The sequence below is a fragment of the Dysidea avara genome, chromosome 11, assembly GCF_963678975.1.
Source record: "Dysidea avara chromosome 11, odDysAvar1.4, whole genome shotgun sequence".
Lineage (NCBI taxonomy): Eukaryota > Metazoa > Porifera > Demospongiae > Dictyoceratida > Dysideidae > Dysidea > Dysidea avara.
In genome coordinates, this window is record NC_089282.1 from 5,982,426 (window position 1) to 5,996,554 (window position 14,129).

Here is a 14,129-nt window from a genome sequence, read left to right on the forward strand (position 1 = left end):
ATAACATTATGAAGTCAGCCACATTTGTTGTTAAACTATTCATAAATGCTAGTCTGTATTTACGTCTGCATATAATGTCATTGATTTACTAGTCACACAAATTTAACACCCAATGCCTCTTGTGAAATAACATTAGGAAGTGTGCATGTGCTGCACACACACACAAACCGAAGTCCTGGTTACCATGGTAACACAGTCATGCCTACCAGCACTGGGACATGTGTGCTGCACAAGTGTTAGGTGCTACGATTCAGTCTGTGGGTGATACGACTAGTCACCTGCAAGATGCTATACCATGTCTCACAGAAACACTATTATTACACAAACATCAGTGTGGGTTGTAAATGAAGAAAGCAATGTAGGCTATTCCCCATAACATCCTGACCTCACTTAACCACCCGTTGTTTTGCCAAACGTGGTGTCTACATTACAACACTACTAGAAAATATTACACACATTAGTATAGTGTATGCAAACACAATAACTGTTGTATAAACATAAATTTAGCACACGTCACCTGGAATGTATGTTATAATACATAAATGAAAAAGCCATTTTTTAAAACTAGTTAAAGGTTATCAAATAAAATAATTATCCACAACAGCCTCCTTTGCCACCTTTTCCTTGACCATCGCCTGATCCTAATTGTTGCCCACCACTGGTCTGTTGCATCTTAGGACCCTAGAAATTAACAGAGTTTGTAACAAACCACTCCAACCAAGTTATCATAAATTACACTGTTTACATACAAAACAAAAACACAAGCTTGTCTACAACTATAAAGGCTTGACATATGACATACTCTAACTAAAAAAGAAATGAGACAGTTGGTCAAGAAGAACTGGTCAACATCAGTACAGTACACACAAACAAACTTAAATGTATACAATACTATTAGTTTTGTTATCTTTAAAAAGCCAATAGCAACTACTGAACTCACATCTGGCTTCTCCATCTTTGCTTTGATGTCCTTTGCCAATGCTAGGAAAGCCTGTCACAAACAATAACGAATATTGCAAATGATATACAAAACAACTTCTAGCATCAATAATTATGGCAGCAAATATTTTACCATATCAACCTTAACCAGACCTGCATAATACTTTCGGGGAATGTGTGTTTACACAATACAGGCATACATGGCAACAATAGGTGGGTAATTCAACTCTTTTAGCCTAAAACTACATATTGACCGAAAGTCTATTTACTTGGCTACTTGGAGAAGTTTAAATGAACAATGTAACCACAGCGGCTTACTTGCTATGAAGCCATGAACAACAGTGATGAGTTTATGTGATTCAAAATTCTTGTCACATGCTTACTTTCGATTGTGCTATTGTGTGTGTAATCAGAGTCATATGGCCTGATTGGAAATTTAATGGAGAATTGAACAAAACTTATCACTAGTTGATAAGAGCAACCACCACTGAGTTATACATCATTTTATAAAGGTATATAAACCAAAAACAAAAAAGTTACTTACATGGCAAGTTTTGGCCTCATGGTTTAGCATTAGGATAAAACTTAGGTAAAATTTCAATTCACAAGTAGAATAACGTAGCCATAGCAAAGCTACACTTTGTTCAAGACACGCATATTTCTGTACTATGCAGGTATAAGGGTTAAATTTTGAACAGATATGAACAAATTACTTTTGCACTGTAGACCACACACACACACACGCATACATACGCACGCTGCATGCATGCACTACACACAAGTGCACACAAATAACACTGTACCTCTTCTACGTTGATGCTAGCTTTGGCACTGGTCTCCATAAACTTAATACTATGTTCATCGGCTAACATCTGGCCACGTTCTTTGCTTACAACTCGAGAGTCTGATAAATCACACTTGTTACCAAGAATCATTTTTTCTACGTCTGCAGCAGCATTCTGTAGTAAACAGAGTCAGATCAATGCAGTAAACACTTGAGCAATGATCAATAATGAGGTATGCTGAACTACAGACACTTAAAAAATGCTTTGTGGCTGCTTATAAATAAATTTTTTAACAAGAACGAAGTTGAACAAGCATGATACAGTAGATTAATAGAAACATGTACTCAAATACAGCTGTGCATTGAACATACCTCTTCAATATTCCTTATCCAATTCCTGATGTTGTCGAAAGACTTTTCATGTGTAACATCATACACTAACATGATACCCTAATGGAATAACAATCACATGATCATCACATGTGCTGCAATACATACTCGTGGAGAATCAATATATGCAACAAGCAATTTGAATACACAAACACCTAGCAACTTGACACACTTCACACGTTTTACATACAAGTAATCTACAGTGATTCATGGTATATTCTTTCCAATCATAATAAGGACACTGTTCAAACTGACCATTGTAAAATATTTAATATGATAGCAGGGTTTTTTTTTGGAATGGGAAAAATTTCATGATTTTCATGGATTACAGCTATCTGTGAACCCCCCCAAATTCAGTACTTGATAAATTAAGTATCATAAATACATAAAAGAAGCTGAAGAAGTGAAACTTCCCCTTCTCTCAAAATTGTGGATGGCAATCTATAAAAAATGTTATCATGAACATCAAAAATACCCACCATAAGGTAATTGTGTACAAGTTATCTGTACCTGCTAATAAGATTATAATACAAAATGATTGGATATATATACAATGTACTTTGCGTTTAAATACAAATACAAAATACCAATTGTTTCACGCTATACTGGAGCGTGAACAAATGTCAAAGTATCAGAGCATTCTGTTATTTCACTTAAATGTATACTCTAAGTAGTTTAGCTCTTGTGCAAGGATGTGCCCAAGTTTAGAATAGTGGTGTGTCGGGCCTTGACTTGCATAAGTTAGAGGTGAATTTGTAGTGGTTGGTGAGTGGTAGTGGTGGCTATTTTATATGAGTGGTGGCTGATCCTGACCACTCCTGCTTGCACATACTGTTAGTAAAAACTCTTATATTTAAAGTAACTAAATCTTGACAATTCATGAGGCATCTAAATCATCCACATTCATACTGGTGAGATTTGCACTGGGTAGACATACATACATTCATTTTTAAAAGTAAGAAAGTTTGAATGTTAAAATTTAATTTTCTCTTGTTCTACAAATACTACATTACCATAGCTCCTCTGTAATATGCTGTTGTTATTGTTCTAAATCTCTCCTGTCCAGCAGTATCCCTACATGAAGCAACATTGTCATTCTTACACATGACACATGAGAGAACCATTACCAGGCTACCACATCCCATTTTTTAAAACAGTTTACTTTGCTTATGTAAACTCATTAAAACTGCACAGTCATCAAATCACAAACTGGCAGGTCTGTTAGGTTATTTTACTGAGTTACGCAACACACTGAGATAACACTGAAAGGATATAGCAGAACTGTGTTTGTACTACCTCAAAATTATCCCACTGTTAGCACAATTTCATTGGTAAGGAAACAAGTGGGCAAATATTATATTGTGACTACCACATGGTGCTGGCAGTTTTAACTGTGTATATATTAGTGTACGGAGTAGACAGCACAGACTAAACATTGTAGTGGGCATTAAAAAGGGTAAATCACTTGCATATAAACCTAAACAGGTTGATATATCACCTTAAGAACAGTGACAAAACATTTACTAGGTAAAATGATGTCAAATTATTGTAGGCATATATCTGACAAAAAAAATACAACTGTACTGTAGTAATAGAACATAATTTCCAGTGCATCTGAGGTTTTGTTGAACTAGCATCAAGCTATTTTACAGCGTAAAGCATTGGCAAATCGTATTTATGTAAACACCTAACCACCCATCCAGTTTTCTTGACCTGCCTGCCAGTTTACAGATTCCAATGTCTAGTTTTACCAAAAGTCAGCTAAGGCAGACTAAGCAACACACACCCCTCTGCCTCATCCCAACAATTGTATATTGCATAGACACTCCATCACTAGTTCTCAATCAGAGGTAGCAATATAATCACTCACCATATTTGTAGTTTGATCTTCTTTCCATCAATTTCTACTGTTCTGATTTTGAAGTCAATACCTGTGAGGAGGGAACATGTCAAGAAGGAAGAACAGTGATATTGTTACTATTGTACACATAAGACAAACACTAAAATACTACTTAAAATGCCTCTGGCTGAATGATAAACTGGATAGAGCATTTGCAATAATTTTGGTCAAACAGTGATTTTTAAAACCGGTACTTGACTTGTGGGATACATACACTCTCAGGGAAGATGCCAAGCGTTAAGTACAGTATTTACTTGGGCTGGAACAAAGGTTCAGAAGCCTCAAAACCTTCTGAGGTTTTGTAACCTTCAAAGATGTACAATTTCTATATACACTCCTCACAAATTCTGAGAGTGGAAGGGAGCAATATTCTTTTAAATGAAACAAAAGTTCATTTCAAACACTACAATAACATGCAAGTAATTTTATATAACACTAAGGCGAAGAGATAGTTGACCATTTTAATCACACCATCTTTTCCATATCACCAGATTTGCTAGGTATAGGGTAGAAAGGACCAGTAATAAAAACAGTGGCACACATTGCATTTATCCATATTAAAGCTGTTTCAAATACACACATGAGCTCAATTTAATCCAGGCACTTCATCCCAAGCTATAGAATACAACCCTGTTTAAACAACAAGGTGCTAAAAAACTACAATTTCAATAAACGTAGAGTTTCATAGATTAGAACATATATACTGGATAAATGTGCTATACCTCACGTTTCACTATTAACATTTGTTATCATTCACTATCTCACTAAGGACCACCTGCAAGGCTAAAGCCATTGTAGCAGGGAGTCGGAAATGTAATACCTAAACACTACTTGGTTAAACGCCCGCACCTTGAATAGTAGCCACACTCAAGTAGTACCACAACTGACTTTGAAAATAAGGGCTTAAAAATTGTTTTTGAGCATCAAGTAGTGGTCAAGTTTGAGTAATTGCTGCATTGATTTTTTGAACTATAAGGCAATAAACACAGCAATGGTGTTTAACCAAGTATCAGGCAAGTAGAAACAGTATATGAATGCAGTAATGTTGCAATTGAGGAACATTGTTCAACTGTAAGTCTGTCGGTTATATAGACCGCCAGCTTAACTTCTAGCGCCCTGTGTTGGGTGCGCAATAAGAAGAACTATGAAGGTAAGGCCACCCAATAGGACATATTGTGTTCAAACTAGCTATGGGACAACAACAGATGATGTGTCATGAAGAACTGCGTGTGTAGTGTGTAGTGTGCATGCGGGCATACTCAGCATAGTGTGCATAAAATAGCAGTACACATGCAGCTGTGCACGTGTGTAAAGTGAGCAATCGATACAGCAGTCTACCCTGTTGATATACTGGTGTTAAATTGGGGAATCACTAAGTCAAGAGTTAACACTTCATGTGCTAACGTGCCATGGTATATCCTCCTATGTCTTTGGCATAGTGCATTGATCTCCCAAGTTAACAAGTAGAATGAAATTTAATATTTGAGTAGGGATTATAGAAATAAATGAAAACAAGCAAAAAACAATGAAACAAGGAAGGTCATACTTGCAGTGGACATTTACTTCCTACTTCAGTCATATACAAGTTACGCTTGTCTGAAGGCATCGATTAGTCAGTCAGTTAGTAGAAAATTCGGCTAAATAGAAAATTTTAAAAATTCCACAGCATTTTAAAAATTCCATTGGAAGGGTTTGGGGTCGCTCTGAAGGAAATTATAGGTTTGGTTACGCCTAACCTATTACCACCAAGCTGATATGAAGGAAATTGGTGAGGCTGGTTTTTGGATGAAATATTTGGGTAAGAAAGTCCAAACCTTGAACCTTACTATACAGTACTGTATGATATAGTAGATGCAATGTCTAATGTGAAAGTGAAACAGCAGTTTGATTTACACTGTGTGTAAATGTGTGGGTGCAAGTGAAAGTCTACATATTACTATATTAGCCTGCAATATGCTTGGGAGAGCAGAACAAATCAGTGATCGAAAGTGAAATTTGCAATAATCGAGACCTTGAAAGAACTCTTATCTTCCAAAGATCAAAGCATACTATGCATAACATTATCTAAGAGATTACTTGGATCATAACAACAGTAAAAAGAAAGTTACCTTGACAGTCTATTTCATGAGTCACTTGATATTCTATTTGAAGCCCACCCAAATAAAGGACTGGTGCTTCCATTCAACTGTAGTTCTACAATTAATAATTTGTATTTAGCGAGAATTTAATTTGACGAAATGCAACGTGGAGTCCCGCGTGGTAGCAAATTGTATACTGCGGCTGGCTTCTCATTTACAAAGATGTATGTACATTTACTTCGTTGGCCATCTAGATACACCACCTTGCTTTTTGTTTGATCTTGCACCTGTTCAATCGGTTAAAATATTAGAAACACTAATGGCGAGATTATAATTTGGCGATTTTGTAAGCGTCTGCCAATTCGCCAATTTTAATTCCATGTCAACATTTCTGCTCATACAGTATTCATTCTAGGGATATCAACTACAAATAATAAGCAAGATGGCCTGGTAAGGTGAATGCAGGGTCAAGGGGACATAGATACGTGAATTGGTTCATATCACTCAAAATAAAATACTACTTATTTCTTGAATGTTACACAAAAATTGAAAGTTTAGTAGATAATTTTTTTTCTCAAAATACCAAACAGCCTTAAATCCCAATAATTGCAGAATAATATAAAATGTTGTTGGCACTGATATAGGGAAAGGTTGTAGCCATATTTGTATAATTGCACAGTGATATGTGCCCACACACACACCCACACCCACATGTGTGTGCACACATAATGCAATAAGCTGTGATTACTATGGTCTCAGTGAAACTGGGGCACTTGTACAGCAAATATTATATCCGTCTTAAGCAGGACATGTACTCAGCATGAGGTTGCACCATGCTTCACGAATAGCAGTGTATGCATCAACAGTCCCACTTGGATAAAGTGGGACGTTAGCGTGTTGCTTTTCCCTTAACAGTCTCTCACACCATGACACTTTGGCATCAAGAATATGCAGAGTCCCACATGGAATGAACAGTAAGGCATACAGCTATAAAAGCAGATACTGTTTTTAAACATCCTAACAATAGTTTAATCATTAATGATGTCATACTCAGATCTGATGTTTGATGATAAAGGTTTCTAAAATAATTCATTGGAATATTTTGTAACCATTGGTTATAGAATCCATTATCACAAACCACACAAAATTTCAAGAAGCTACAGATTTATAACATTTTAAAATTGTCAAAATTGACACTCTGAATAAACATAACAATAATGTTGAAAAGTATAAATAACAAACTGACATTGTTTTGCATCTTTGTAAATAAACAGACTCACTGTTTAATAGAACGTTAATTATTTGTATTACTATGGGCAGTAAGCCAAACTACCAAATACAATGGTTCTCCATGCAGTCCTGGATAACGCACCAGGTTATACAGTGTGTCCTTGTATGGCTGGATGTTCACCACTTTAACAAGTTGGTTTATGGCAACAAAATCATATGTATAATCCGTAGAAATATGTCAAACACTTTTTTTTAGTTTAACACCCTACAACACTGTCAATGGCAATACCTGCATAAAAGTTTATTTACTGGGTTGCATAAGAAGTCTGAATGTCAATTCAAATATTAGCATTTTAGCAAATACAAACAGTCACACATATATACTTATACCCTAATACCTTGTTCACACTGTTCTGGATCACTTTCAACTCAGGTGAACTCAGGTTGTTGAACTCAACTTGTTTACTGCTCAACAAGTGGGCTGGGGATTGCGCACACTGAATAATGATCAGTTAGAACAAGCGCACAATGTAAATAAGCTGGTATTCATATAGACGCTTAACAAAACTGTACTGAAATTATATCGATGACATGAAGATTAAGCTGTATGATGTAATAGTAACTGTACTATAGCCAGTGGGTGCCTCTTTTGCCAATGTCAGTAGAGCGAAATGGTTACCGAAAGCATGGTGTGTCTCGCAGTACATTTTGTAGAATACCTTTAAAGTGTAGAAAATACTTCCCGCGTGAACAACAGAAGCAAATTATTTTTACCAACCTGTAATGTGTACACATTGTATCCTACATGTGCCAGCCCATCTCATCTTGTCGTGTCATGCTGGGATTGGTTCGGCTCAATTGATTCACACTGCGATTATGAGCCGTATTGTGCTTTACTCCAGTTAAAAGGTAGTGTGAATGGGGTGTTAAACAATTATAAGACAATACAACACACACCTGTAGTTTGTGAGGACAAGCGCTAGGTGATTAAACTTGATGGTGTCAAAAGAACAATGCACTACTTCAGTGTGATTGATACAAAACAGTCAAGACAAAATTGTAAACCTGGGGTATGAAGCTATATGTCACAATTTTGCCAGTTTGAACAGATCAAAGGCCTCACACAAGAGACAATTCTTGGTATATGCCGTATTCCAGGATATCAATTGATGGTTTACCTGGTCAATTATAAACAACTTTACATCTCTCAAGCACAATGAATAACGCAATAAATAACGACACATGGTAATATTACAGGCAGTCTATAGCAACATGTGATTCCAGCTAGTAGCAATAAGATAGTCCAAGATGGAATATCACTATACATGTACATTAACAATATTGTATTGCAGCAACGAAGAAGCATGGTGGTCTTTTAAAGTACGATAAGCACACAGGCAAAATCCATGACTGTTCTATCACTAAAGAAATGGGAACACCCACTGGCACAAATTTTACTCAATGACAATCAAATTATCAAATTTTCCAAGTCTCCTAAAGAAAATTTTCTTTTGCTTGTCCTCTGGGCTAAGTGTACATGAAGCCAGACTATAATTAGGGACTAAAATCTGCTCTCAAACTTTCTTATTATGGAGGTGTTTCCTAAAAGTTTAACTGACATAGCTAGTGCAAACAAACTGGTTTATGAACCAAGGCATCCATTACCACACTGAAACGATCACTGTATTATTGTTACAGAAGGCTAAAAGAATATGGTAAAATTCATTTTAATACTGAAGCAACTTGTAACATAAAAACCACAATTACAGTTTTGTAACAGTTACTTCCTTTTTAGTTTAGAATTACTCAGCTAAGTTACCTTCAAGAGTTAAATTTGCTAGCTTGTACACATATGAAGCAAATAGTAAAGATATCTCTTTACTTAGGGTAAAAGAAAACGTGTTATATACATACGTGTCAACAGTCAGTGCATAGGATAAAACGCCCCAAAAACTAAACAATAGGAAGGATTAACGATTAACGTTACAAAGGACGTTGTAATGTATTGCTCTTCCCACAGACTGACCAAAACTGAGCGTTTATGGGCATTGGCACTCACCGATGGTTGAGATGAAGGTCGAATTAAACGCATCTTCTGAAAACCTTACCAAAATGCATGTTTTACCAACACCGCTGTCTCCGATTAGCAATAACTTGAACAAGTAGTCGTAAGTTTTCGCCATTTCTTAGAACTTGCCGTCGACTGAAAGTATGAAAAACAACACAAAATAAAACAAGTACGGCGATAGCACAATGCAACATACATGATAAAAAGGTCAACTAAAACCGCTCAACACAACGAACTGTCACTCGAACACGACTTCTTAAACTTCCGATATAAGGTCGCGAGTCAATCAGTAGCCATTTCTTTACAGTCACGTGACTGGGTAGTTAGGTGTGGCATTCCAGTTAATGCCACACTTAGAGCTACCGGGTAGCTCTAAGTGTACCCATTTGTCATGTTTGCTGTGTATGTTGCCAGGTCGCCGTTTGTGTTGTGTGGGAAAACCTTCCTTTCCTGCTAACAAAATCGTGAGTTTCAACCCCACTCTCGAAAACCTTAAACTTTCTGGCGCCTAAAAGTTCGGGCGCAGGCGCTAAAAAAGAATAATCCAATTAAACGAATTAATCCTGAAAGTAGTGGTTTGGAGCTTTTAGGGTCTCCTGTGTGGGGACCACCTACTTTTTTTTGATTCTTTTTTGTCTAGTAAACTTGAAAAAACTGCATCTATTCAGGAGAAGCTTGCAGAACTTGGAGATCCTCAAATTGAATTGAATTTGCTTAGGAGCTGTCTCAGTGTTTGTAAGATCACTCACATATTGCACTGTGTCCCTTCTTCATCATTACGCTGCTTTCCATCTGTGTTTGACTCTAACCTACGCAACTATCTTAGTAGAATTTTGTGCTGTAGCATCTCTGATAATGCTTGGTCTCAAGCTACTTTGCCATTCCGGTTAGGAGGCTTGGGTTTGCGTGAGTCCCAACGCTCTTCACATCCAGCCTTTTTGGGTTCCTGTAACTCAGCCCGGATTTTGGTGTCCCGTTTAACACCAAATTTTGATGTGACTTCCTTTTTTCCAGGTGAAAATTGTGCTATCTCCTATTTCCAAAGTCTATCCATCTTGCCTTCTAACCTATCTTCCCAAAATGACTTACAGGCTTCCCTTGATGATCAATTATTTGCAAGCATTTTCAACACCTCCATAATCCGTGACCAGGCTCGTTTACGTGCTGTTGCTCACTCCTCTGGTGTCAGCAGTGGCTGGCTGAAGGCCATCCCTCAACCAACATTGGGTTTGGCCTTTTCTCCACATGAGTTTGTTATCGCTGTCCGTTTATGGTTGAGTGTTCCTCTTTTCCCATTGTTACCACTTTGTACATGTTTGTCTGTCATAGATCAGTTTGGTGACCATCTTCTTGGTTGCTCTCATGGCCCACTACGTATCCAACGCCACTGATGATGCTCTTGTTTCTATAGTACATCATGCTCTACTGTAAGATCACCCTGGTGTTCTCCGTGAGCAAAGCATTGCCTCTGATCAATCTCGTCCTGGGGACATTTACCATCCTGATTTTACTCTAGGCCGTCCTGCTTACTTTGACCTCTCTGTCAGGTGCACAACTCAGCCTTCCTTTATTTCCGCTGCTGCATCTAAGGCTGGGGTAGCTGCTGCTGCCGGTGAGGAGGCTAATGATGACCATTATTTGGAAACTGTTAACAACCATGGTGGTGATTTTTTTCCCCTGGTTTGCGAGTCGTTTGGTGTTTGGACACCCTTTGCTTTATCAACCTTATCCACGATTGCCGACCGTACCACTGTTAAAAGTGGTATTCCCAGACATTTAGCAAGGAAACAATTGCTTCAGTGCTTGTCAGTTGCGATATAATGCCAAAATGATCCTGAGGCATTATGGCTTATGCCCAGAAGATGGCATAGACTTGTTGAACTAAGTTATTAATTAAGGTTGTTTTGTAATTAAGGTAGCTAGTTTTGTAGTTAAAGTACTTAGTTTGGTAGTTAAGCTAGTTAGAATTTTGTATAGCATATTATTTTACCCCCTCCCCCATCCATTCGAAGACCTCCGAGTTAGATCTGCGATCATACTCACGGATTAACTACACACACTGCATAGCTATGGCGGCGCCCGCCTCCCCGGAGTGACGGGCGCCGCCAGACTATTCTGTAGCCACACCCGCATAATCTCCAATCGATAAGCCCCAGCGCTGAAATAGTGGTCTGGCTGCGCAAGACTAGGGCTACCCTATTTTTATAATATGACATACATCTTAAGATGTAATCCTAAGGCTGCAGCACATGTTGCTGTCAGACCTTCAGTGCTGGTCACTGTAAAGTGTTAGTAATAATAATAATAATAAAAATAATCAGATACTGGGCAGTCAGCTCAGCTGGTTTGCCCAGGGGGTGAAAATCCCCAAAAGGTATAATCACATGCATACATTCTATTAAACTAATAATTACAATAATTAAGAAAGTAAGTCGTCTATGTTTCTTGATTCAATCACATTAATTGGTAAATTGTTCCAATCTTTAATTGTTCTAGGATAGAAACTGTATACTTATAAGTGTTAAGGGTGGCTTGTGGCAGGATAAAGTGATTCAGGTGGTGTTGCCTTGTATGAAATTGGGTACGTTGGTAATGTGCGGGAATAGAGATAGGTTGTGAGTTGTTAATTATTTTGTAGAACAACATTAGCCTTGATGATTGACGATGTTGTTGGTATGTTAAGAGTGGATAATAATGATGTAGCTAACACTGATAGTTCTAGAGTATTCAGATAAAATCCATCGTGCAGTTCTTCTTTGTACTTTCTCTAACTTGTATGTGTCAATATTATAATATGGATCCCAGACTGGGGCGGCATACTCCATGATGGGTCTAACTAATGTCAAGTATGTTGTCTTTAGTATCAGGTGGACAGTTGTAAAGATTTCGTTTTATAAAATTCAATACTTTGGTTGATTTATTACTTATCATTTCATCAGTTGTATATGAGAGGACCATGACATATTATTATCAATTCCTACACCAAGGTATGTATGGAGTTTCTTAATATCAAGATTGTGACCTGATAGTGTGTAAGCATGTTGTAGAGGAGTCAAGGAACGAGTACACCGTAGCACAGCACATTTAGTATCAACATTTATTTTCATTTGCCATAACTTAGTCCATTCATATAATTTTTGTAAGTCTTCTTGTAGTTGTTCTGCATCTTGTGGTGTTGTAATACGTTTATAAATAACACAATCATCAGCAAATAGCCGAACCGAGGATGTATGTTTTCATTGATGTCATTGATATAAACAAGGAACATAAGAGGGCCTAGAACTGTACCCTGTGGTACCCCAGACTTAATTGGTGTTGCATTGGATGCTTCACCGTAATTATTACTCTTTGCTGTCTTTTAGTCAGCCAGGATGAGATCCACTGAAGAAGAGGTCCTCGTACACCGTAAAATTTCAACTTGTTAAGCAGCCTTCTGTGTGGGACTGTAGAGTAATCCAGCTGTGGTGTATTGGATAGATCCTCAGTTGTAAATACAGACTGAAACTGATTATTCAGAAGACACGCCTTTTGTTTTGCATTAGTACAGATTGTTTCTCCATCCTTAAGTGGTGCAATGCCAGTGTTATCTTTTAGTCTTGATATATGACCAAAATCTTTTTTTTACTTTTAGATGAATCATTGAATAAGTTAGTGCAGTAGTTATGATGTGCAGTTTCTAGTAGAGAGTTGACTTCTTTTCTAGCTTGTTTGTAATTACACCAGTCAGTGTGGCTACCTGTTCGCTTAGCTTTGTCGTATAGATGCTTTCTTAGTTTCATTTTGTGTTTGATGGCTGGATTAATCCGAGGTAGCTTGTCACAAGATCTTGCAAGTTTAGATGGAATGTGCTTAGAAATGGCCTTTTCAATTGCATGTTTTAAGAGCTGCCAGTTGTCCTCTACTGAGTTCTGTAATGGGTCTGAAGCACTGAAATGCTCTTGAAATTCTTGAAGTTCATTTTTTAAACTAGATATATCGCCTTTATGATAGAAATACACTAGGCAAGCTTTTTTGTTGGTTGAGGGACGTCGCTGCATGTCCTCCAGTCTTATGATGACATTCTAACTTTAAAATGGTTTGGGTTTGCCCTACCTACACTGAAGTTGCTGTTATCTGATAAATAGTTCAGTAGCTAGTACAAGCTGTCAAGATGCCTGCATGAATAGCTAGTTCACTATATTCAGTCTTTTATTCAGTTCTGCCAGTGATCAAAACAAGGGAAATATTATTTTAAAGAGGCAATTTTCAGAGTAAATGTAATATTATTATTTAGTTACCTTAAATCCCTTATTTAAACTTGCCGAATTGCTGAATGATGCACATTCACATGGCTATACACCCATTGAAGAAGCTGTTTCTCCCATAATTCCTATGTGTATGTGAAATGAATGGAAGCTTGAGAGAAGTCTCCTGTGTACAAAGCTGAATTGACCAGTGTATATCGCTTTCTAAATAAATCTTGTTTAGCTACAATGACAGCAGGCTTGTTGTAATTACTTACCAGATTTAATCATTACAATTACAATTACCCAAAATTTGGTAATGATTAGTAATTAATTACCTGTTTAATTACAATTTCTAACAGTAATTACTTGAAAAAATGGTAATGATTAGTAATTAATTACAATTACCATTACAATTACAACAAGCCTGAATGACAGTGATGATCATGTAGTTTACAAAGTTGCTGCTTTCCATGAGATAGAGTGGAAATCATGTTCTAGAAGAAGCAGAGCAAGA

General features: G+C 37.2%; 1 protein-coding gene across 1 annotated transcript; it reads right to left on the reverse strand.

Annotated features, from left to right (window-relative positions):
• Positions 1 to 416: 416 nt before the first annotated feature.
• LOC136238450 (ras-related protein Rab-8A-like) lies at positions 417 to 9,723 on the reverse strand. Its single transcript, XM_066028923.1, has 8 exons — positions 9,586 to 9,723; positions 9,381 to 9,524; positions 3,984 to 4,044; positions 3,127 to 3,187; positions 2,096 to 2,173; positions 1,743 to 1,898; positions 941 to 991; positions 417 to 681 (listed from the first exon to the last, which is right to left on the reverse strand). The coding sequence occupies exons 2-8, from the start codon at positions 9,502 to 9,504 to the stop codon at positions 592 to 594; spliced, it is 621 nt and encodes a 206-aa protein (XP_065884995.1). The 5' UTR covers positions 9,505 to 9,524; positions 9,586 to 9,723; the 3' UTR covers positions 417 to 591.
• Between the last annotated feature and the right edge of the window lie 4,406 nt (positions 9,724 to 14,129).